General features: G+C 45.6%; 1 protein-coding gene across 1 annotated transcript in view; it reads right to left on the bottom strand.

Annotated features, from left to right (window-relative positions):
• LOC147632793 (ubiquitin carboxyl-terminal hydrolase 3-like) overlaps positions 1-24,282 on the bottom strand; it is a 37,613-nt gene extending 13,331 nt beyond the window's left edge. Inside the window, exon 1 of the mRNA XM_086807667.1 lies at positions 24,032-24,282. Within this exon, the coding sequence (XP_086663793.1) occupies positions 24,032-24,238 (207 nt within the window). The 5' untranslated portion in view covers positions 24,239-24,282. The remainder of the gene's footprint in view (positions 1-24,031) is intronic.
• Positions 24,283-24,729: the final 447 nt, after the last annotated feature.

The raw sequence follows: 24,729 nt of genomic DNA, 5'->3' as shown, positions 1-24,729 counted from the left end.
AGAGTGTGGGAAGGATGTGTCTCAAATACCCAAAGTTCAAGGACAAGAGTGAGGAAGATCCAAATGCTCACATCTTCGCCTTCGAGACCACATTCTTGGCCCACCGAGCTCCATTGTTGCAAAAGACAGAGTACTTTGCAACAACTCTGAGTAGAGTACTTTGCAACAACTCTGAGTGGCAAAGCCACCAGCTGGTATGCACAATATGGTCTGGAGCACTTCCAAACGTTTGAAGAATTAAAGAAAGCTTTCCTGAAAAGATTCAAGAGAGACAAGACCATCACAGAAGTATTGGAGAAGCTGCAAAGGCTGACTTAGAAGAAGAGGCCAACAGAGACTTATGCCACAGAATTCCGAGCACTGCTAATGCGTCTACATCAGCCCAACAAACCTTCCCCAACCACACTGAGTCAATCGTTCGTGAGAGGACTAATTGAAAAGCTCTCGACGGCGGTGGCCTCATATTATCTGGAGACCCTCACCTTTGAACAAGCGGTGGTGAAAGCAACCAGAGCTGAGGGGATCTTGAAGCAGACAAGCAAAGACCCCAAGAAGAAAAAGAACAACAAAAGAAAGGACAAGGAAGGAAGGAACTTCCGAGTCGGATTCTCGAGGAGACACCTCAAAATCTGATTCCAGTCAAGAGTCTGATACCTAAGAGAGGAAGCCCCGGAAGAAGAAAGGCAAGAAGCAGGCAGTGAATGTTCAAGGAGAACTAAAGGCCGCCCTAGCCAAGCTTGCTAGAGGACACGCAAGATCCAAACTAAGACCGGACGTCTGGTGCACGAAGTGTAATAATCAGGGTTATACAAAGAAAGAGTACCATATGAAAAGCACACAGCAGCCATGCGATGTCTGTAGAAAGAGCAACCACACAATTGACACATGTTTTGGGTGACAATAGAGATAGCTTCAATCATTACTTCCTTCATCCACACTAACTTGCTAATATCCTCTATGAGCAAGTCAACGCAATAGGAGGCACAAGAAGTCCATACTATGGAGGGATAGTCCTCCTCGAGCAATTTCCCCATCCGACGGCAATTTGAAGCATTGTCGGACTTGCACCACGTTCTCCGATCCAACCTACATGTCACAATGCGCATGAATGTATGCAATGAGTGTATGCAATATGAGACTTGAGTCATGACATAGCCACATATCACATATACTAAAGCCTAAACTTTAAACTTTAAACACTTGAGTGCAATTTGAAACTTACCTCCATGATGGCTTGCTTAATATGGCGATATATGAATGCGCCCGATGTTTTCCTCCCCGCCTTTCCGGAATCCACGCCCCTCACAAAGTATGTGCTAAGAGGGCAAGAGAAAAGTATGTTGACGATGCCTCTCTTCTTCCGGTCACTCCATCCGTCGGAGAGGATGCTACACCCATACCTGGACCATGCCGCCCGCACCGGATTGAGAGATCCATCGATTCTCTCCCTCTCATCCACAAGCCTCTTCGTGTGCATGTCATGATAGGAGACGCCGATCCATCCTTCACATGGGCCCACATTTGCAATGGCTTTCACCATTGACTTCCGTTGGGTCTACCTTGAGCACATGGAATGAGAGATTGCACTCAATAATGGTGCGTGCAATCTCTATATCCGTTAACCGTTGCCGTTCTCAGAGATGTGATATAGAAGAAGAGACAACCCCGGTGGCTCAGGCTAGAGTGGCTTGCCTCATGGGAGACTCAAGCCTTTGTCTCTTTGAGGAGGCGGAGGCGGCACCGACAGAGGCGGCCGGGGAGGATGTATCACAAGGCGGGGAAATGACCTCATCATCTGCCCTTGAGCTTCTACCACTATCACGGTAAGCACCCAAACCACCCTTGATCTTGTTGAAGATCTCATCACATATAGCAAGGGGGACTTCCTTGCATGGCGCAACTTGCCCCCCCCACCTTTCCGAGATGTTGGAGAAGCCTAGTAACTCCACTTGTGTATTGTTTGCCACAATACTTACGAGTCCACCTATATGACTTGGACTTTCCATTGGCTTTCTCTACATGGATAGCATGCACATTGAAGGCTTCATTCTTCTCCCTCGTCATTGTAATAGAGAGACAAGGAGAGCTTAGAAGTTAGAAGAGATGGATAGGCTTGAGAGAGAGAGAGAGAGAGAGAGAGAGAGAGAGAGGCTTGAGAAAATGAGAGTGTGAGAGGCTTGAGTCCTTGACTCTTGAGAGAGAGAGATGCTTGAGAGAGAGGGGAGAGAGTGGCTTGAGAGTTGAGAGAGAGAGAGAGAGAGAGAGAGAGAGGGGCTTGATAGTTGAGACTCGAGAAAGAAAGAGAGAGAGAGAGAGAGAGAGAGAGAGAGAGATAGTAGAGCTTCAAGAATCAAAGCTCAAGGCTCATGTATGATCATTGATGTGCATTGTGAGCATTGAGGGAAGCTTGGGGGGTGGGCATTTTATAAGTATGGGCCATGGCCCATGGCATAGGCAAGTGCCAAAGACTTGGCCCAGCATAAGGCAAACAAAACGGCCAAAAAAAGGCAGGAAAACGGTCATAAAACGGCGCAGCAAACGATCATAAACGGGCAGTTCAAACGGTTATAAACAACCAGAAAAACGGTAACTTGCATTATCGTACCGTACGATATCGTACGGTATCGTACCATACGAACCACTTTGTACCAGTATGAGAAACAACTATGTCCACGACAAGTGCATGCTTCGCAGAAAAGGCAAGTCAGAGTCTGCTTTTGTAGCCTCTGACAAGGGCAAAGGCAAAGGCGGAAAAGGGAACATCAACAACAACAACAACAACAACAACAACAACAACAAAAACAAAGGCAAAGACAAGGGTGAACCGGATTCTAAGGAATCCAAGGACAAAAGCAATGAATGTGATTATTGTGCCAGGTCAGATCATACTGAGGCTCGTTGCTTTGCTCGTCATGATTATTCTCGAGCAACCAAAGCCAAGTATAAAGCCCAAGATGCTTCTAAAGCATCTGACAAGGACAACACCAAAGATAAAGGCAAAGTTTCAAAGGAGGGATCTGCCAAAGTTGCATACATGGTAGTCACAGATTCATCCACTTCTTCACAAGATTCACTCCTCGTGATCACGGATCCTGAAGAGGTTAGGAACACACCTGATGCGGTGGAATGGGTTGGTGATAGTGGTGCTTTTACCCATATAAACAATCAGGCCCATATCTTGGAGGACTTCCAGGACCAACGTTGCCTGGGCCTCTTCTTGCTTGAGCTCCGCAGACACAGGGACACCTTCTTGAGAGAGCCTCGGCCCCAACCGCCCCGCCCCCTCCCTCGCCAGTCAACCATCACCAGTTTCTTCCAGAGCCAAGAGGTGGAGGACACCAACATAGTGGATCTTGTGGACCCCCCATGAGCTGCTCTAGACCTACCTCGCCCGAGAAGAGTTATCTCGGACCAAGCCTCTGCACTCTAGCGTGCCCAACGCCCTCGAACCCCCCGTCGACCACAATCACCTCATTAGCCCCATATCCAGGACACGCTCCACCACCATCAAGCTACCTTTCCACGTGACATAGCTAAGGGAGACCTCTCGGCCATATTCTTCAGCCCCATGCTTGATATTTTGGAGAGTGGTATACCATCTACTCGGAGTTGATGTTGCTCTCATGTTTCTATGTTCTTAGTACTCCATGATGAGTTTCCATGGACAGTTTTGTATCACCCCAGTGAGAGAGCTATGTTTATGTTTTCTTTCTGTTTTATTTTCCATTCCATGATGAGATATGCCATGGACATTATTGTATCACTTTGGTCTCATAGGCCCATTGGGTCTTTAGTAGACGCTTAATATATCTTTCTTTCTTTCTTTCTTTTTCAGTTCACATCGGCGACAACTCTTCACTTCCTGTCACCGATGTTGGTAATGTTTCTTTGGGTTCCTCTGCCACCATACATGATGTTCTACATGTACCATGGATTTCCAAAAATCTATTATCAGTATACAAATCTTCTCAAAAGGGACTTGGTGTGTACTTTGATGATGAGGTCATCAAAGTAATCGACAAGAAGACTCTCTCAGTTGTTGCCAATGGAGTCCATGATGGGGGGTCTCTACAAGATCACCAATTTTTTTTCCCAAATCCCTCACACTCATTCCCATATTCATCAGCTTTTCTCCCCTTGATGGCTTTGGATTCTGAGACAGATACTTCTCTATGGCATTCTCGCTTCTGTCATGAACCCATTGCTGCCTTACAGAAGTTCCATTCTAAGCAGGTTGTCAGCAGACTACCTCAGCTCAAGTCTCTCTCACACATCTCCTCATCCTACATGATGGGCAAGCATCATCAAGATGCATTTCCAGAGGAGGCCACTCATCAAGCAACCCGAAGACTGGAGCTTATACATGCAGATCTTGCAGGACCTATGGAGATCGAGTCTCTTGGAGGGACTCGATATTTTCTTCTTCTTGTGGATGATTTCACTCGCAAAGTTTGGGTATGTTTTTGGGGGCTCGCAAGTCAAATGCTTTTGCCAGTTTCAAGACTTGGATCACGACAGTGGAAAATCAGTCTAGAGATAGAGTTTCATTCCTCCGGATTGATAATGGTGGCGAGTTTGTACCATTTGATGACTTCCTTGCTTCGAAGGGCATTCATCGACAGACTACAGTTCCTTACACTCCTCAACAAAATGGAGTTGTAGAACGGAAGAACCAGACCATCAAAGAGATGGCTCGTGCTTTGTTGCATCATGCAAGTCTTCCTCCTGCTTTCTTGGGTGAAACTGTGGCTACCTCAGTTTATCCATTAACCGCTCTCTCACAAAAGCAGTTGAGGGGATGACTCCGGAGGAGGCTTTTACAGGACACAAGCCTTATGTTTCTCATCTACGTGTTTGCGGTTGTGTTGCTTATGTGCATGTCCTAGATAAGAAAAGGACCACACTCCCACCGAAGTCAAAGAGCATCTTCACAGGCTATAGTCTAAGTTCCAAGGGTACCGCTTTTGGGATACGAAGGTTGATGACATCATCATTTCCCGTGATGCTCGGTTTGATGAGAGCTTGTTTGGCATTGATCCTCTCCACTTGATGCATCTTCTGACTTTCTAGATGATCCATTCTCGGCAGATGCTAGTTGAAGACCTAAACAGGGTTAGGGTTAGGGTTTACAGAAAGAAAACAAGCATAGAAAACCAGCAGGGAGTGAACACGACTGCTATAGATATCTCAATGAATGAAAAATATAAAGTACAAGCCACATGATAGTGACCCCTAAAGGATAAGTGTTCACATGACCGGCCATAAATGTGCCGGGTGGACCAAAACACTTATAAACTGCATATAAGTGAAAATGAACTAAACTGGGGGAAAAAACCTCCACTAACTGAAGTAAAAAGTGCCCCAGTAACCTACTGATGATCACTAGCACTCCTCTGGGTGCATACACAGCATAAAACCCAACAAACCCCCCTGGAGTGATATGTGATCACTGTACATCATCCACCAAAAGGAAACAAATTCAAAGCATTGCGGAATGCTTCAAATTTCGGACGTGGTAATGCCTTGGTGAAGATGTCTGCCACATTCTGATCTGTAGGACAGTAGATCAGACTGATATCTCCTGCCTGGAGTCTCTCCCGAACAAAATGATAGTGAATCTCAATGTGTTTCGTGCGAGCATGAAACACAGGATTCCTGGCCACAGCAATGGCACTCTGACTATCAGTATAGATAGGTGTAGGCTCCTCCACTGAAATATCCATATCAGTCATAAGACGACGCAGCCAAACACACTCAACAGTAGTAGTGTAGGCTACTCTGTACTCTGCCTCACAAGATGAAGTGGCCACTGTGGTCTGTTTCTTGCTTAGCCAAGAAACGCATGAAGCGCCAAGGAAGAAACAATTCCCACTAGTGGAATGTCTGGTATCAAAATCACCAGCCCAATCTGAATCACTGTAAGCATGTAACTGCATGTCACCCCCCTCAGGATAAAGCAACCCAAGAGACAAGGTACCCTGCAAATAACGGAATACACGCTTCACAGCTTGCCAATGTGACAACCGTGGGCTGTGCATGAATCTGCTCAACTGAGAGACTGCATACTGAATATCTGGCCTTGTATTACACAAGTATATGAGGCACCCAACAGCCTGAGCATATGTAGTGGCATCAAAGGAAACACTGTCATCTTGTAGTGACAGTTTCATCCCAGGCTCCATAGGAGTACTAATAGGCTGCAATCCTGAAATTTAAACTTCTCCAGAAGTTTAGCAACATAACGTGATTGCAACAACCCAATGCCTCTGTTATCCTGCACAAACTGTATGCCCAAATAGTAATGTACAAGGCCCAAGTCAGACATGTCAAATGTCTGTTGCAGTATCTCTTTAAATGCTGCAATTTTGTCATCATTTGATCCCATGAGCAAGAGATCATCCACATAAAGACTGATGACCAGCAGATCTGTCTCTTCTTTCTTCACATACAAAGTGGTCTCTGATGGACTGTTCACAAATCCCTGAGTGAGTAGAAAAGCATCTATTTTTGCATACCAAGCTCGTGGAGCTTGTTTCAAACCATACAAGGCCTTTTTCAGCCTGCATACTTTCCCCTCATGACCATGTTCTGCAAATCCCATGGGCTGAAATACATAAACTTCCTCCTCGAGGTCCCCATGTAGGAATGCAGTCTTTATGTCCAACTGATGAACAACCCAACCACGATGTGCAGCCAATGCAATGACACACCTAAGTGTCGACATACGGGATGTAGGAGCAAATGTCTCCTCATAATCAATGCCCTTCTTCTGTGCATAGCCCTTTGCAACTAGACGGGCTTTGTACCTGTCAATGGATCCATCTGCATGTCTTTTCAACTTGTAGACCCATTTAGTACCAATGGCTTTCTTGCCTTTGGGCAGATCAACCAAATCCCATGTTTGATTCTTTTTAATAGAATCAATCTCATCCTGCATGGCTTTGTTCCAATGCACATTATCTCGTGCATCCACAAATGAATCAGGCTCATCATCATCCTGTAAACTGGCTGCCATAACCAGATTCAAATCTATGATGTGTGCATGCTCATTGGTCCTTGTCTCCCTACGAGTACGACCAGCAAGAGGACCCTCTAAATGGCTGTCCTGTAGTGTCCTCAAATACCATCTAGGTATATGTCTGACCTGTGGTGCCTGCTGTCCCATATTTGGTTCAGCTTCTGGCTCATTTGGCTGCAGAATTTCTGCACCACCTACATCATTTGCTGGCTGTCCATTACCCTCATGAGTTGGATCACCAACTGTGGAATGAAACTCCATGGGTAGAAGACCTTCAAATACATCATTTTCAGCCTGATTTGCCTCATAACCAGCCATGGATAATTCTGATTTTTCATCAAAAATCACATCCCGGCTGATAAATATCTTCCTGGATAGTGGGTCATATAACCTGTAGCCCTTGCTTTCACGGCTATACCCAACAAAAATGCATTTTGTGGCTTTATCATCAAGCTTCCTCCTCAACTCTTTGGGTATGTGTGCATATGCAAGGCACCCAAAGATACGAAAATGCGATACAGAAGGCTTGCGGCCATGCCAAGCCTCAAAAGGAGTAATAGAAACCAATGCCTTTGTGGGACATCGATTCAAAATATGACAAGCACACATTACTGCTTCCACCCAAAAGATATGTGGTAGTCTTTTTGCCTTTAGCATACATCTGGCCATCTCCATGAGTGACCGATTTTTCCTTTCTGCAACCCCATTCTGCTGTGGAGTGTAAGGAGTAGTATACTGATGTTTTATACCTCTACTCCCAAGAAAGGAATTCAGCACATGTGACATATATTCCCCCCCTCGGTCAGAACGGAGAGTCTTCACCTTGCATCCTGACTCTGTCTCAGCAAGTGCTACAAAGGCCAAAAATGCATCATATACCTGTGATTTCTGTGTCAAAGGATAGACCCAGCATATACGAGAGAAGTCATCAATAAATGTTGCAAAATAAAAGCAACCACCTAATGACTTCGTCTGCATGGGACCACAAAGATCACTGTGTATAAGTTGCAACTTTTTAGTTGCTCTTAGAGCCTGATCACGTGGGAAGGAAAACCTGTGCATTTTTCCCAAAATACATCCTTCACAAATGTGATCTGGAGGCTTCTCCATGAGAGGTAGATCTGTAAACATATTATGTCGCTGCATAAGCATAAGACTACCAAAATTTACATGCCCCATGCGAGCATGCCATAACTCCGCATCAACCATAGCTGGAGTAAGAGTGAATGCATGATAAGCAGACTGATCCACTGGCTGAAATGCATCCAACTCATAAAGTCCATGACATAATGTACCAGTAAGCATCAAGGTCAAGGCATTTGCTTTGTCTCTAACCATGCATTTATTATCATCAAAGTGGACTTGCATTCCACAATGTGCTAAAGAAGAAATGGACAACAAATTCTTCTTTATCCCTGGTACATATAAGGCATCTGTAAGGCGGAGAATGGAGCCATCAATGGCTGTAAGCTGAATCTCCCCAATGCCACACACTGGATATGAAGCATTGTTGGCACACTGAACAGTTTTGCCAACAGGGGCAGGGCTAACATGACTAAACAAATCCCTGCGAGATGTGATATGCTTTGAGGCACCACTATCAAAATACCAAGTACATGCATGCTCTGTCATACTGAGTGCCTGTGAAGACCAAGAGGCATCATAGCTGCATGTATAGAAACAGTAATCCCTGTCCTCAACAAAAGAAGCAGTCTCTGGAGGAGCTTTAGGACCATCATTAACAGACATCCCAGCTTCCTTTGCCTTCTCTTTGGCAATCCTCTTCCTACATTCCGTTATGTAGTGACCTGGCTTCTTACAGTAATGACATTTGCCCTTCTTCTTGGGCTGTCCATCACTTTTCTTGGTATCCTGTGAAGAACCACCATCACCTGAATTTTGATTTGCACTCTTTGGCTGAGATTTCCCTTTCCCCTTTTGACCTGTAGTAAATGCTTGTTCAGCATTTGTGTTCATATTCATATTCTTCCTCATTTGCTCCTCTTGTAGTAAGAGAGCAACAAGTTCCTGATACTTGAGGGGTTCAACAGCATTCCTCATGCTGAGGTTCAAAGAGGTATGGAAAGCCAAGTAAGATCTTGGCAAAGAGTGCAAGATGGTGGACACAAGCTGTGTCTCAGGAATAATCTCATCCACATTGATGAGTTGCTCTCTCAAATCCTGCAGCTTGTTCAAGTGGCTAGACATATCATCTCCTTCATTCATTTTCTGATTTTCCAGCTCTCTTTTCAAAAATGAGATCCTAGCCTCATTACGAGCAGCATACATTTGCTCCAAAGTCACCCATGCATTCTGTGAAGTGCCAGCTGAACGAATATGAGGTATAATGGACCTCTGAACTGACAATGCAATGAGTGACAACGCTTGTGCATCCCTGGCATCCCATGTCTTTTGAGCATTTGTTCTCTGAACAGGCAATGGCTGTCCTGGAGCCTGTACCTGTTGTCCTCGTCCACGAGCACCCCCTTGGGGAGGAGTCTCTGGAGCCAATGGACCTGGACGTGGTTCATCACCACTAACAAAATCCCAAAGACCTTTTGCCACAAGCACATTTTTCAGCATAAAACTCCACAAGGAGTAGTTCGTGCCATCCAATTTGTCTTCCTTAGACAAATATGTGAATACATCACTTTGCTGTTGATTTGCCATTATGCTTTACGCACAATGTTGTACCTGTTTACCAAAAAACCCAAAAGCAAAAACCCTGATAACAACTGTACTCCACTGAATACAGTTTACCCAAATCTGCCTGCACTCTCAATCCTCTGAATGTGCAGCTTAATGCACCAATGACTGAGTAGAGCAGCAAATGGCGTACACAATGCCAAAATGCCCCAAAATTTGCTGCACCCAAACTGTGCAAAAAACCTGTATATTTCCTTGCTAGAAAATCTGCCTGTTGTGCCTGTATATTTTCACAGAGAAAATAAAAATGCCCAATATTCAAGACTTGTACTGCTTACCAGAGTTGAGATTTCAACGCAAATGACTGTTGTACTGTGCAGGTACAGTGTACTGTACGGAGCAGATTGCAGGTACGGTGAAAGTACGACGGATGTACTTTCAGACAGAGCACTGTACTGAACAGTGCGTATGGGTACTCTGCAGATCTGGAAGTCGCACAGCAGGTACAGTCGAAGCAGGTACAGTCCAAGCAGGTACAGTCGGGTACTGAAGCAAGTACACAGCATGCGCAGGTTCAGTCGCCAAGTACAGTCGCCAAGTACAGTCGCCAGGTACAGTACCAACTGAAGTCGGCAGTGAGAAGAACAGTCGGCGCTGACAGTTACAGTCGGCGGTGCTGACTGTTAACCGGCTGGTACAGTGCGACGGCGCTGTCAGGTACGGAAGCTGCTGTACGGCAGCGCTGACAGGTGTAGCTGAAGGCGGCGCACTGTGTAGTTGAAGGCGGCGCTGACTGGAACAGGAGCTGCAGTACAGTACGGGTACTGTTAGCTGCAGTCGGCGAACTGGTACGGACAGGTACAGTTGTACGGACTGTACAGAAACTGTACGGAGCTCAGGAGTACGGCGCTCAGAAGTACGTGCAGCAGCAGAGGCCGGCGCTTGACTGAATGTGTGTATGCTGTACGGGCAGCAGCAACAAGTGTACTGGTTGTGTACGGGCAGGGCAGGAGCAAGCTTCTTGGCTCTGATACCAATTGAAGACCTAAACAGGGTTAGGGTTAGGGTTTACAGAAAGAAAACAAGCATAGAAAACCAGCAGGGAGTGAACACGACTGCTATAGATATCTCAATGAATGAAAAATATAAAGTACAAGCCACATGATAGTGACCCCTAAAGGATAAGTGTTCACATGACCGGCCATAAATGTGCCGGGTGGACCAAAACACTTATAAACTGCATATAAGTGAAAATGAACTAAACTGGGGGAAAAAACCTCCACTAACTGAAGTAAAAAGTGCCCCAGTAACCTACTGATGATCACTAGCACTCCTCTGGGTGCATACACAGCATAAAACCCAACACTAGTGATCTTATACCTCTTCCACGTCCATCTCCTCCTCCTCCTCCTCCTTCCCTGCTGCAATCCTGGTGCCAACTGCTACTTTATAGCCACCCATTCTTGTTGCACCAGCTTCTGCAGATCCCAGTCTCTCTACGAGTCCGGCTTTGACTCCAGGATTATCCTCACCAATGCTTACTTTATCACCACTTCCAGCAGCATCGGATGAGTCCTCTACTGCAACTGGATCTTCTTCTTCATGCTTTGAGAGGAAGGCTGGCCTACCTCGGTTGGTTTAGCAACTCTTTAGAGATTCTGGTCTCACTGATGCACAGCTCCATAACCAGATCTCTAACATCACCCCTGGACCTCGCCGTTCATCTCGGGCTTCCACATCTCATCACATAGTGAATTATGCTCTCATGAGTTCTCTCCAAGAGATCGATGAGCCTGAGAGTCCAGAGGAGGCTCTTTCACATCCGCAATGGCGGCAAGCCATGGAAACAGAGATGGTCTCTATTGAGAGAAATAACACTTGGTATTTGGTGCAACAGTCTTTACATTGTCGTGTTATTGATGTGAAATGGATTTTCAAAGTCAAGTTTCATCCAGATGGTACTTTGGACAAGTACAAAGCCCGCCTTGTTGCTCGAGGCTATGCTCAGAAGGCAGGTGAAGACTTTAATGAGACATTTGCTCCTACAGCCAGGTATACCAGCATCAAGATTGTTTTGGCTCTGGCTGCACACTTCAGATGGCCCGTGTTCCAGATGAATGTCAAATCTGCTTTTTTGAATGGAGATTTAAACGAGGAAGTTTATGTTGTGCAGCCTCCTCGTTTTGTGATTCAGGGACAAGACACCCATGTGTATCTTCTACAAAAGGCTCTTTATGGTCTCAAACAGGCACCCCATGCCTGGTATCATAAGATTGATGCCTTCTTGTTATCTCTTGGCTTTGAGAGGGCATATGCTGACACCAACATCTATGTGCTTCTTTCTGATAGAGATATTTATCATTGTTTTGTATGTTGATGACCTCATTCTTTCTGGCTCAGATACTGGGTTGGTTACACTGGTTCAGTCCAAGCTTTCAGAGACATTTGAGATGACTGATCTTGGCCTTCTACATTATTTTTTGGCGCTGGAGGTTTGGCAGAAAGATGACTGTATCTTCATTTCTCAGCAGAAGTATCTGAAGAAGCTGCTCTCACTTTATGGGTTGTCAGATTGTACACCTCTCTCTTGTCTCATGGATCCCAATGCCAAGTTATCCAAGGAGGATGATACACCCTTGGTGGATTCCACAGAATACCGACAGATTGTTGGCTCATTGCTTTACCTTGCCAACACCCGTCCGGACATCTCCTATGCTACGAGTGTCCTCAGCCAGTTCTCATCAACCGCTCGAAGGTCTCCTTGGCAAGCAACTTTGAGAGTTCTTCATTATCTTCGAGGTACTTCAGATTATGGCATCACCTACTCCAGTGGTGCTGATTTGGTTGGCTTCACAAATTCTGTTTGGGCAAGTTGTATTGATACTCGGAGGTCTACATCTCGATATTGCTTCATGCGTGGTTCTAGATTGGTTTCTTGGAAGTCTCAAAATCAAAGGACTGTTTCTGCTTCTTCCACCGAGGCTGAGTATAAATCCTACCTTCTCTCCTCCACTGAGGCACTTTGGATTCATCAGATTCTAGAGCATTTGTGTTGTGCCGACACTTCCCCGGTTACTATCTTCTCGGATTCTCAAAGTGCTATTGCTCTAGCTCAGAATCCTGTGATACACGGACGATCCAAGCATATTAAAGTGCATTATCATTTTGTACGTAACTGAATCGAGTTGGGACTTCTTCAACTAGCCTACTATTCTACCAAGGACAATGTGGCCAATCTCTTCACCAAAACACTTCCGAGAGCTACTATGGAGGTGTTACTTCAACGTGCTAGTATTGGACTCTGGCACTAAAGAGGAGGTGTTGGATTATATCATCTCCAGAGGGTCTACATCACCTTTTCATGCTTGTACTGGTCATTTTATGAGACCCTCCATTGGTATATTTTAGCAGATATTACTCGGCATTTTTCTACCATTTTTAGGTATTTTTTAGCATTTTATGCTACTGGTCTGCTATCGGCTTGCTACAACTGGCCAACAAGCACTTTGGGGGAGTATATAAGGACTAATCCCCATTTCATCTCATTCTTTTGCATCTTGTTGAGGTCATTAGCAGCTGCTTCTACTTCTTACCATTGTACGGCACCTATGGGCTTCCCTCGTGCTCACTTTTCAGCAATAAACATCAATTTCCATCATTTACAAGTCTTGTACCTGGGCCTACATCTATGTTTTCTATTTGCTTCACTTTCTTTCAGTCCCAGCGCTTCAAACTCAGATGCTGGTAAGCATGGCTCCGAGGCCAGTGAGCTTGCAACAAAAGTGTCAGGACTATGGTCCTACGGAAGTCGAACCCTAGCATAAGTTAATAGCTTTCGGAGTCTCGAGAGTATTATTAGTGCTAGCAGGGTTCAGGGGTTAATGGGCGTTAGGGTTTGGTCGATGTGCGTACACATCTAAGTTAGCACGGCTCTTAAGTAAGATGGGCGGCCGGGCTAGGAGGTGTGGACACAAGCCAGGGTTTTGGTATAAAACCCAACGAGAAACCCTAACTCGTCATTATATGGTTGGGAGGTGAACCGACTTCCACCCTCTCTTCTTCTCCACGCCTAGGCTATGGCGGCTTGAGGAAGACGCAGCCGTAGCGGAGGCGTTACACTGTACTCGATGACCATAAATGGAGCCATGCATACGGACCAAATCATGTGGTCCAACTGTCTCTTGCCACATAGATGCAGTGAGATTACACTCATGCATCTCGGCAGTGTGCGAAACCTCTACCGCAGAATACTTAGGATCAGCATCCAAGGAAAGTGTTTGCACCATGTGTACAGCCTTCTCCTTGACCTTCTCCTTATCCTTATTCTTGCGAGGCAACTGTGGACAATTTTTCTTCTCATGATCACTACCTAAGCAATGATAACATAGTTTCTCCTTCTTGGCCCGTTCAAAGTGTTGTGGAGACAACGGACCACTTGACCCTTTAGACTTCTTTGTGTTTTCAGTAGAATTGCTGGCAAGTTTACGCTTATTAGCATTAAATTGCGAGCCATTGAATTTGGCCGGTCTATCCATGCCCTTCTTATCCATGGTGTCATCAAAGATAAGGGCACTTTGGATAGCCGCTTCCAAAGTTTTAGGATATTGGGTTTTAACCTTTGCCTGATATTCTTTATCAAGGCCTCTAACAAACCCACGAACCTTTTGAAAGTCGTCCAAACCATCTAGCTTGAGAATGACTTCACGGTATTTGGACACATACTGATTAAGTGTAAGACCTTCCGTCTTGCACTTGTCCCAGGCTGTCCAACTCCGATCTTTCTCGTTTTGCGGTAAGAACTCCTTTTTAAATGCTGCCGCAAACTCCTCCCAAGTCTTAGGGCGAGTTTCAATAGGTAGACTCATCCACCACTTGTAGGCTTTACCTTCAAGTGTGAGACTCGTCTCAGTGACCATAACAGCAGCGGGAGTGCGGCGTAAGCGATGCAAGTCCGTCCACTTGTGTAAAAATGTATGGACCGCATCCTTGTTACGATCGCGCTCCTCTCCCTTAAACACAGGCGGCTTCACGTTTTTCAACATAGCCCCTTCCTGCGTTGCAGATGGTGCAATAGATTCTACTATAGGATTTGGAACAAGAGGAGGCATAACTATCGGAATAGGCCCTCCACTTGCCGCCGATCCACTTGCAAAACGTGCCATAAATTCAGTAAAAAGCGTGCTCATGTTTGTGAGATTGGTATTGACATTTGTTATAGTGCGCTCAAGTGCAACTACCCTTGAAGTGAGACGCCCAAACTCTACCATGTCTACCAAACCATAATCATCTATTGGACTCGCACCCCCTTCGGCATCGGTCATGTTGTCATCCCGATCAGGCGCAACGGCCTGTCGCGAATCACCCACACCACCACCCAAAGGGTGTGCCTCACTAACATCATGCATATCATTCTCAAAATCGAAGTGAACATGAGACGGTTCCGCTGAGGCCATGGTATGCACGTGCTTACAAATAGAGAACGGATTACCTTCAAAAGCGAACTCCAATTGAAGCGTCGTAGAAGAATTCCTCTTGCATGCACGGAAATCGAGAAGAAATCACCACTTGAGTCGTCAACCAACACATGCATGCAAAAAAGTGTGTTGCATGTAGCATGTCGTTGAAGATCCGTTCACCAAAAACTTCCAAACTTGGAGCATAGAAAACTCCTCTCACAAATTGAAAGAAGGAAAGTTGAAGGTGAAAAGGTCACTTTCCTTGTAGTTTGTGTCACTTTCCTTGTAGTTTGTGTCCTCCCTTGAAAGAATAAGTAGAGCTCTTTTGAAGAGAAGAACAACACAAGTGAAAAGGTGAAGTGGCTAGCACACTTGCCTTGGAGCTTGAGGTGGTGGGTTCAAAACCCCACTCCTTGGATGGTGAAGCCTCCCCCTTGTGCCACTCAAGTAAGGGAGAATTCTCGCGCGCTCGCCAACGGCGCGCCAACGATCGCTCACCGATCGCCTTCGAGGACTGCCGGTCTGCCTTGGTCGCCGCCTTAGGCGTCCGCTGTGGAGGCCGTACAGTCGACGGATAGGCGGCGGAGACGCTCGCTGTGGGCTGTTCACGCAGGCGCGCGTAGGCTGCGGCTGCGCTCGTGTAGGTCACCATACAGGCGGCGGCTGCGCTTGTTTCTTTTGCTGCGGCGTTGAGCTCTTTCTCGTGCAGGTCACGTCGGTCGCCGCTGGCTCTGATACCAGTGTAACGCCTTCACTACGGCTGCGTCTTCCTCAAGCCGCCATAGCCTAGGCGTGGAGAAGAAGAGAGGGTGGAAGTCGGTTCACCTCCCAACCATATAAATGACGAGTTAGGGTTTCTCGTTGGGTTTTATACCAAAACCCTGGCCTGTGTCCACACCTCCTAGCCCGGCCGCCCATCTTACTTAAGAGCCGTGCTAACTTAGATGTGTACACACATCGACCAAACCCTAACGCCCATTAACCCCTGAACCCCGCTAGCACTAATAATACTCTCGAGACTCCAAAAGCTATTAACTTATGCTAGGGTTCGACTTCCGTAGGACCATAGTCCTGACAAAAAGGCTCAGAGGCTCAACAAGCATGGTCTTGGCGAAAGACTCAGAGGTCAAGCCCTGCCCAGGGAACAAAGATAGCCTACATCGCCATACCAAAACAACCCCCTGCCCCGCGTGGCCCCCAAAGCAAGGGCAAAAAGGAAATGATGGTGGAGAGGAGCCTTTTATAGAAACAAGGCGTTACAAAATCCAAAAGGATCCAAAATAGATAACTCAGATTTTGGGGACTACTCGGGCAGAGAACCCAACACTGAAACATAAAAAAACTAAAGATTGAGGAAAATTCCCCCCTTAGTCATTTTTGGCACGATGGTGGCCAGTGCAGAGGACCCGGGGGAAGAAAAGAGTTCTTCCATGATACTTTATGTTAAAAAGCTTATGATATGAGCACTGAATACCTTATGACGTAAGTAAGTTGTTGCAAGGCCAGTGGAGTTGAAGAGCAAAAAAACTTGAGACTAGGCATCGGATCTTTGATGGCGTGGAGGAGCGCCATTCAGCAGAAGGCGTGGCTATCTAGGCGCACAAAAACACAAGGCTATGTAATAAACACAATGGCTGATATTGGAGAAGGTTGTACAAGCTACAATCCAGAAAATGCTAAAGAAGATACTCAAAAAACGTTGCAACATGCTGTAGCCATGGTATTTGCCCAAAAAAAAAAAGCGGTCAATGCTGACTACAAAGGGTGGTAGCCAGAGGAGAGTGAATTATGCAAAAGTGGACATCAGCTGAGGAGGCAGACGACAATGGCAAGGTGCAAAGTTAGGGCGGCTGCTAGCTGAGAAACACAGTAGCAATGATGATGTTGGGACTGCCTACTGGTCAACACGTGAAATGGAGCAAATGACAACGTCAAAGGCGGCTGAGATGGCAATCTATCGTGATTCAAGTGGCGGGCAGTTCAGAATGGCACAATCATCAAACATAAAGAGAGTGGGCTGACCCTTGATTGGCCCCAAGCTTTGTATACCACCCTTTCATTGCCTTCATGGCTAATATTCCCTTGCACATCGGAAACTGCATGCACATTCACTTTAGGTTGCTTGTTGCTTTCATTCTTCTTCCGTTGAGGACATTCTCTAAACATATGCTCTTTGCTCCCACACGCAAAACACTTTCCTTCCTTCACATATTGATCCCTTTGCTCCAGTGTGAGTCCAAACTTGTGCCTTTTGTATGCACAGTATCAAAAGAGGTGGCACTTGCTGCAGCGCATAAATTCAAGTACAAGATATGGCTAAGAATGAAGACGTCAAATCATAGCCCCGTGACCTACTAGGAATTTACTCCTAGCTTAGCGCTTTGTGAAGTACAACGCTGAGGAAAACAGATGAATATGACAATTTGGCTACCCACGTATATATTCGCATCAATGCTCATAGTTGGCCGGCATTACCAATGTCAACCACATGTACCCAACTGTGCCACGTCATCCTCTGCATTGTCCGACTCTACCTGTCGACTACTATTTGATGTCAAGTTGTGCCTTGCATACTCATAGATGTGTCACAAGCTAGCAAAAGCCTGAACAAAGGGGTATTTGCCATCTGGATGACCTATGGGATGACCCTTTGCTGGGATGAAAAGATGTTGACCACTACGTTTGGCACTTCAAGGCTTGACAAAGCTTGCGCGCAAGCTACTCTATTGAATGTCTGTTAATTATTAATAGTGATTAATGTGGGAATAAACAAGTGCTAGGTGGTTGAGTAAACTAGCACTGAATGTAAGCCTTAAATAAAGCGGTTCCGATGTGTGTGAACAACCGCTAGTTTGTATAAGTCTCTTGAGTAGGAGCAGCCTCTTAAAAGGTATATGTGGTGGCATCATATTTGGCATATGTGGTGGCATCATACTTGGAATATGTGGTGGAATCTTATTTAGCATATGTGGTGGCATCACATCTCGCATATGCTTAGAATATGTAATGAGGTCTGAGGGTCTCTCCCATAAAAAGGACCTACTTGTATAATGAATTCATGCTTTCCACTACAGACCCCTACATGGCTTGTAACCTGGGTTATTAGTTCACCCACTTCTCCATTCAAGGCTTTATCCATTGTCAGCTCCAACTCCATCTTCAGCTGCAGACTTTTATTGAATGATCCTCTGCACAAGAATGGACATAGTTTTAGAAGCCCAGCAATCCAGTTGCACAAAGTTGCAGAGCCTTAATCACGAATATTTCAGCTTCAGGGTCCAGCCCTTGTAAAGAGGACTTAATAAAGATAAGAGTTTCTCATAGTCCATCTCCCGTAGGCAGGTGAATCTGATGAAAGAGAAAGACAGTTACTTTCATCAGATGGTCCCACTTTTTCCCAGCAACCAGTAAGACCAGGACAAAGCAGCCCCCAAAACCTTTTTGCCCTATCCTGATAACTGAGCTCGGAATCTCCTCAATGTAGGACAACTCCAGAGACCATGCAGAAAAGCTCCATGGCTGTTAAACACCTAGGACATCCTTCAAGTGAGATGTTTCTGGCCAACAAACTAGAGCTCTAGGGCAGAGCACCAACTGTCACTTTCCATAAAAAGAACACAACATGAGCTGGTAGCTTGGATTTCCATAGTCTTAGTCACCTATTAGACCAACATTTAGTATTCGAATTGACTCTGTGGGCCTTGTTGACATGAACACAATCAAGGTCATAGTTTACTAATATAATGTGTACATCTCTGCAGTAGAATGGCCAAGAAGAGGGGTACCACTTACCCACCTCCAGTCCTTAGCCCAAGTATCAAAATAACAGCCTGTATTAAGTGGGATCATCTGGACATTGATAGCAAATGCCTAGAGAGTGCAGCCACACAATAGTGAGGAGAAGAGGGCGAGATGATAATGAACAAGAGAATCAGCACAAGATTATGGGGATTTGTGGGAGTACGAGATAACATCTCTCAAGGATAAAGGACATGCAGTACAAGCCTTTGGGCCTTAAAAGAACCCCCTAAGTGCAGAGGATTATCCTCCTACAAAAGTGCTGGAGCTGACATAAGATAAACCTTTTGGGGAAGAAGTGGGTGTATTAATGGGAGAACTAGGTTATGAGCCAGAGAACACTTGTGTTGGGTACATTCCCTTGTTGGTTAGTGGTCTCGCATGCTCTTGATATCTCTGTGATGATGACGTTCACTGTACAGATGTAGAGGATTTGTCTTAAATTATATACTAGGATTCAAGGGGATAAGCTGGTCAGTGTTTTCTACAGGAAATCTCTCATGCCAGCTTATCCCCTTGAGCTCTTTTGAGAGATTTCCTTGTCTCCTGCTGCTTATTCTACCTTGTAGAACACGAAAACTATGTAAGTCTCTATGTATCTATTAGATCTAGCTGACTCAAAAAGTACAGTTTGACCCATGTATAATTGACTCAAGAGGTACAGTTTGATCCGTGTAAGGCACAGTAGAAAGAAGCTGATGTATTCATACTGCTGTTCACTATTCTAATAATACTGCTGATGCACTCATACTGCTGATTTTTGTATAGTAGTCATGAGATTGTGGCCTTGCTATGTACCTTGCTCTGTTCCTTCTCTCAAAAACAAAAGAGTGACTAACAGAACAAGAAATCAATTTTTAATTTAAATCAAGAAAACTAGTCTATAAAAAAATAGGGGGGAGACACACAAACACATTTTGTGTACACTGTGACCTTGTGGTCAACAAGCAAAAGACCAAACTTTAAACAATGCTGGTGAAATCAGCAAAGTGGAGGTGACCAACAACTTCCAAGTAGGTGGGTGTAGAAGTACCTTCAAATCATAGATAGAGGAAATGAGTGATGCATATGTTAAAAGCACGAAAATACACATACTATGCATTTCATAACACGCGTAATTGGGACACACTTGTACTTTATGGAGTGGAAGTGTGGGTACAAAGGTCTGTCCTGAGTTTCTGTCAGAGCTCCAGAGATACAAGGCAAACTCAGAAATAATGAAGCCTAGCACCAAGAATCATGACAAATAGAAAGAATTATTACAACAAAAAGGTAGTTGATAGGGCATATGCACCACTAAAGATGGAAAGAATTAACACAATATCAATTGGCTGCAAATTGGACAAAAACTTCACAAAGTGAAATCTGCATGTCTGCTAATACAGCATAAAGATATACCTAGATGAATCCAAGAACATGCCCAAATTCACCTTATAAGAAAGTGGAATTTATAACCTCATGGTAGTCATCCACAAGACAATAAACCGTCAACTCCATCATGCATAGTATGGACCAGATACTACAACATCCCCACTAACATCATCAGTGCCCAATAGTGGTTGTAGAACTTGGTATCAATATATGCTCCCACACACACACACACACACACACACACACACGCATGGTAGTCATCCACAAGACAATAAACCATCAACTCTATCATGCATGGTATCGACTAGAAAGTGCAATTTATAACCTCATGGTAGTCATCCACAAGACAATAAACCATCAACTCCATCATGCTGTCAGAGTTGGTGCAGCGGAAGCTTTACACAGGCAGTGAGCGAGAGAGAAGTTGACGCAGAGAGAGAGAGAGAGAGGTTGGCGAACAACGCTTGACGTGTATTAGCAATGAATAGTTGAATATTACAATGGGTGGGCATGGGTATATATACCCTCACAATGGAAATGGCCGACTCACTTAGTTACGACTCGTTTCCACATGAGATACTCACTTTAACACCCTCTCTGTAGCTCATAGTGGACATAGATGAAGAAACCAAGCTGATGTAGATGCAACCATGGATACCTCAGTACCGGCCGGATACCGAATACACCTCGGAAAATGCACCAAACAACCTGTCTCCTCAAGAAAATGCCATCTTGAGCTTTAGCTGCCACATAGAATAATGAATTGCAGACAACTCCACATCCATGATCCCCCATTCGTTGAATTGAGAGCACATCACGTCCAAAAATCTCTGAATGCTTGAACTGTCACACACGACGCCCAAAATTCTGCTACACAATGAACCAGGAACTCATCCCATCCATAGTCTACTACCAATGAACTACGAACACATCACCTCCATAGATTTGTCAAGCTGTTCCATGCCAGATGCATGTGCCTTGAACTCCGACACACGGGTCCAAATCACCAAAACGGGAGCACAGACTGCCCCTCTCTGCCACTCACATGCCTCTCTCTGGCTGAAGCACGTGGTAGCATCCATCCACCAAGCTAGAATGCTAGAGCATGTGCCAGTGTAGTCCTCGCCACACCGGCAGACGCCGTAGCATCCCTCTTAGAATCACTGTCACTGTCATCCTCGTCAGCTTTGCCTTTGCCTTTGTCATTTGTCGAGCCTTGAGCTTTAGCTTTGGATTTGCAATCCCGAGCCAAATGCCCTCGCTTTCCGCACTTATAACAACGGCTCCTAGACTTCTTATTGGATTCCGATGCAGCATGTGCCGATTCTACATCCTTCGAAACCCGAATCTTGCCTTGGGAAATGAGCACTGCTTCCTCCTCAATGAGAAAAGAGCTGAGATCATCAAATTCCAGCTTTTCCTTCGTGACTTGTAAGTGTAATGCCCTCGAGACCATCTCGTACTCCTCAGGCAACTTCGTAAGAACCAAGGCAGCTAACTGGGTACTAGTTAATGCACTATTCATAGCCGATAACTGATCATGGATAACCTTTGCCTTCATTAGAAGTGACTGCATAGAGGTCCCGGTTTCAAACTTGATGGAAAACAACTGGCCGAGAAGGGTTACTGCTCGCATTGTTGAGTCTCGATCAAACATTCCTGCAAGCTTTGACCACATTTCCTTGGCAGTCTTTAAAGTCTGAATGGCAGGGGAAATTTCCTTGGTGAGAGATTCTGCAATCGCCGACATCGCCTTCGCATTGTGAGCATCCCAATCCACGAGATTTGAGAAACTCCTCCTCCTGAAGACGTGTGAACCGATTGCTATCCCTTCGGGGACGTTCCTCCGAGCCATCAACAATGTGCCATAAGCCTTTTCTGCTAAACCATAGCCTCATGATCAAGTTCCAATGCGCATAATTGTCGCCATTCAGTTTGTCATCCTTGCTCGAACACGGGAGTCCCATCTCGAAAACTCCGTCCACCTCTTCTCAGTCGACCCGGTCTTCGATAACGCACGTCTCCTCCCTTCGCCTTCTCTTCTCCCAGCCGGCGGTTCTCTTGCGGCTGCACTCCTGCTGCACGAGCGGTGCCACTGGCCTCCTCTTGCTCTGCCGCCTGACGACGTTAGGGTGCTGGACGCGGGCGATGGCTTGAACTTCCGTCTCGAACTCCTTGAAGCGCTGGGCACCGTCTTAACCCAGCCATCGAACGGCCACCGGCAGCCCACTGCCCAGCACTACCTTGTACACGATCCGCAAGCCGCCCTCTGCGCCTGAGCTCTTAAGCCACAGTTCTGCTGCTGCTCAACACGCAATGTGCTGTTGACACGTGCGCCACGTCACTGCACCAGCCTCACTTCCTGCGCCACCTCCGTCGCTGCAGCAGCCACCTTCTCCAACTCCTCCGTGTGCCCAAGAATCAACGAGCACTCAGCTCTGATACCATGTCAGAGTTGGTGCAGCGGAAGCTTTACACAGGCAGTGAGCGAGAGAGAAGTTGACGCAGAGAGAGAGAGAGAGAGAGAGAGAGAGAGGTTGGCGAACAACGCTTGACGTGTATTAGCAATGAATAGTTGAATATTACAATGGGTGGGCATGGGTATATATACCCTCACAATGGAAATGGCCGACTCACTTAGTTACGACTCGTTTCCACATGAGATACTCACTTTAACACATGCATAGTATGGACTAGATACTACAACATCCCCACCAACGTCATCAATGCCCAATAGTGGATGTAGAACTTGGAATGCTAAGGCTAACTTAATACATAATCAAGCTCCAACATGTGTCGTTGGCAATGTAGTCAAAGATTGCACAGGAAGGCAACTGCAAGGTCCAAAAGACACATAGAAGGAAGCTCCTAAATTCTGAGTGGATGATGGATAACAAACAATGGTTTGCCAGATGGGATGTCCAAACCTCTATGCCATGAACTGATCCCTCAAAGGACCTGCTTATCAATAAAGCATTTCTCTAGTGGCATTGATTATATTGGAAAGGAAAAATGATCAAGGGACCCCCACTACACTTCACACATACAAACGCTCCTCCTTTTTGCGGAAAGAGGTTATCGAGCACCCCGCTATTTTATAGAGCCAGTGCCACAGTACGCAGCAATCTGCACAATTGCTGCCATCCAATTAGGCTCCCATCATCCGTGGGGGTGTAGAGATTGAGCAGCATACTTTTTCAAAATGTCCAGCTTTTGCTACTATCTGCACACATGTTCCCCTTACATGCTCAGGGATGTGTTCATATTCCTACACTTCTTTCACAAAAGGGTAAGACTATCATCACTGCTGCCTTTACCAAGGAAGAGCTACATCAACGAGGAGTACTTACAGGACACACAACATCTACACATAGCTGGACACTAGGGTTTGCATCCATTGACCATGAAACATCTACTTGAATGATTGGATCTCATAGGCTGTGTTGAGAATCTCATACAATCTCTCTCTCTCTCTCTCTCTCTCTCTCTCTCTCTCTCTCTCTCACACACACACAAGTATTACTGTTTTTTGTGTGTGTGTGTGTGTGTGTGTGTGTGTGTGTGTGTGTGTGTGTAGAGACGGACCGTTCCGTCCATCAAAGAGACAGACAAATGCCAAGGCAGTTACGGATTTTCAAGCGCCTAATTTAGTGTGTACAAAGCGCATGATCAACATAAGCTCCAGAGGGCATCAAGGGTGAGAAAAAATGGGGGCAAGGCCAAAAAAGATTGCCGGAATTACCTGCAGGACGCTATTGCAGTAGCAGGTGTTTCCGAAGTTCTCAAGCCCGAAGTAGCGCTCCCCTTCGGGAAACTGATCGCCCAACGCCTTTTCCAGCTTTGATCCAGATATCCCCATGGCTACCTTCTTCTTGGACTGATGATGATGATGATGATGATGCTGATGCTGCCCCCGGGCTACTTGGTTAATACTACAACAATCTTTCATTTATGAGGGCTCTTATATAAGAGTGTGTGTGTGTGCACACATTAAAAGGAATCCTCTTTAACCTAAGGGGTGTGTGCACACATTAAAAGGAATCCTCTTTAACCTAAGGGGTGTGTGCACACATTAAAAGGAATCCTCTTTAACCTAAGGTGTGGGAACAATAGCCACAACCCTATGGGGGGACAATAGCATAGCCACAACCCTATGGGGGGACAATAGCCCCGTGGTTAAGGTGGAGTCCTTTCTCTTCCTAGACGTGGGTTCTATTTTGGCCCACCCCTCTCCCTCACTTGACAAAAGGGTGAAAGAGCGTGTGTGTTCCTCCTCCTCAAAAAGGTGGTTTACACTTCTTTTTTTTGGTCCATCTCTAGGAGGACATCATGAAGGGTAGGACTGCCTTGGCTCTATCAACATCCTTGTTGCTTGATCAAAGGGCTAAGAATGTGACCATAACCATCATGTAAGTTACAAAACTATTTATATGTATAGAG

This window comes from Cibotium barometz, chromosome 13, assembly GCF_041138505.1.
Source record: "Cibotium barometz isolate CiBa-2024 chromosome 13, ASM4113850v1, whole genome shotgun sequence".
In the NCBI taxonomy this organism is placed as follows: Eukaryota; Viridiplantae; Streptophyta; class Polypodiopsida; order Cyatheales; family Cibotiaceae; genus Cibotium; species Cibotium barometz.
The sequence above is the reverse complement of the archived record's forward strand: the minus strand, read 5'-3'. Positions and strand labels throughout refer to the sequence as shown.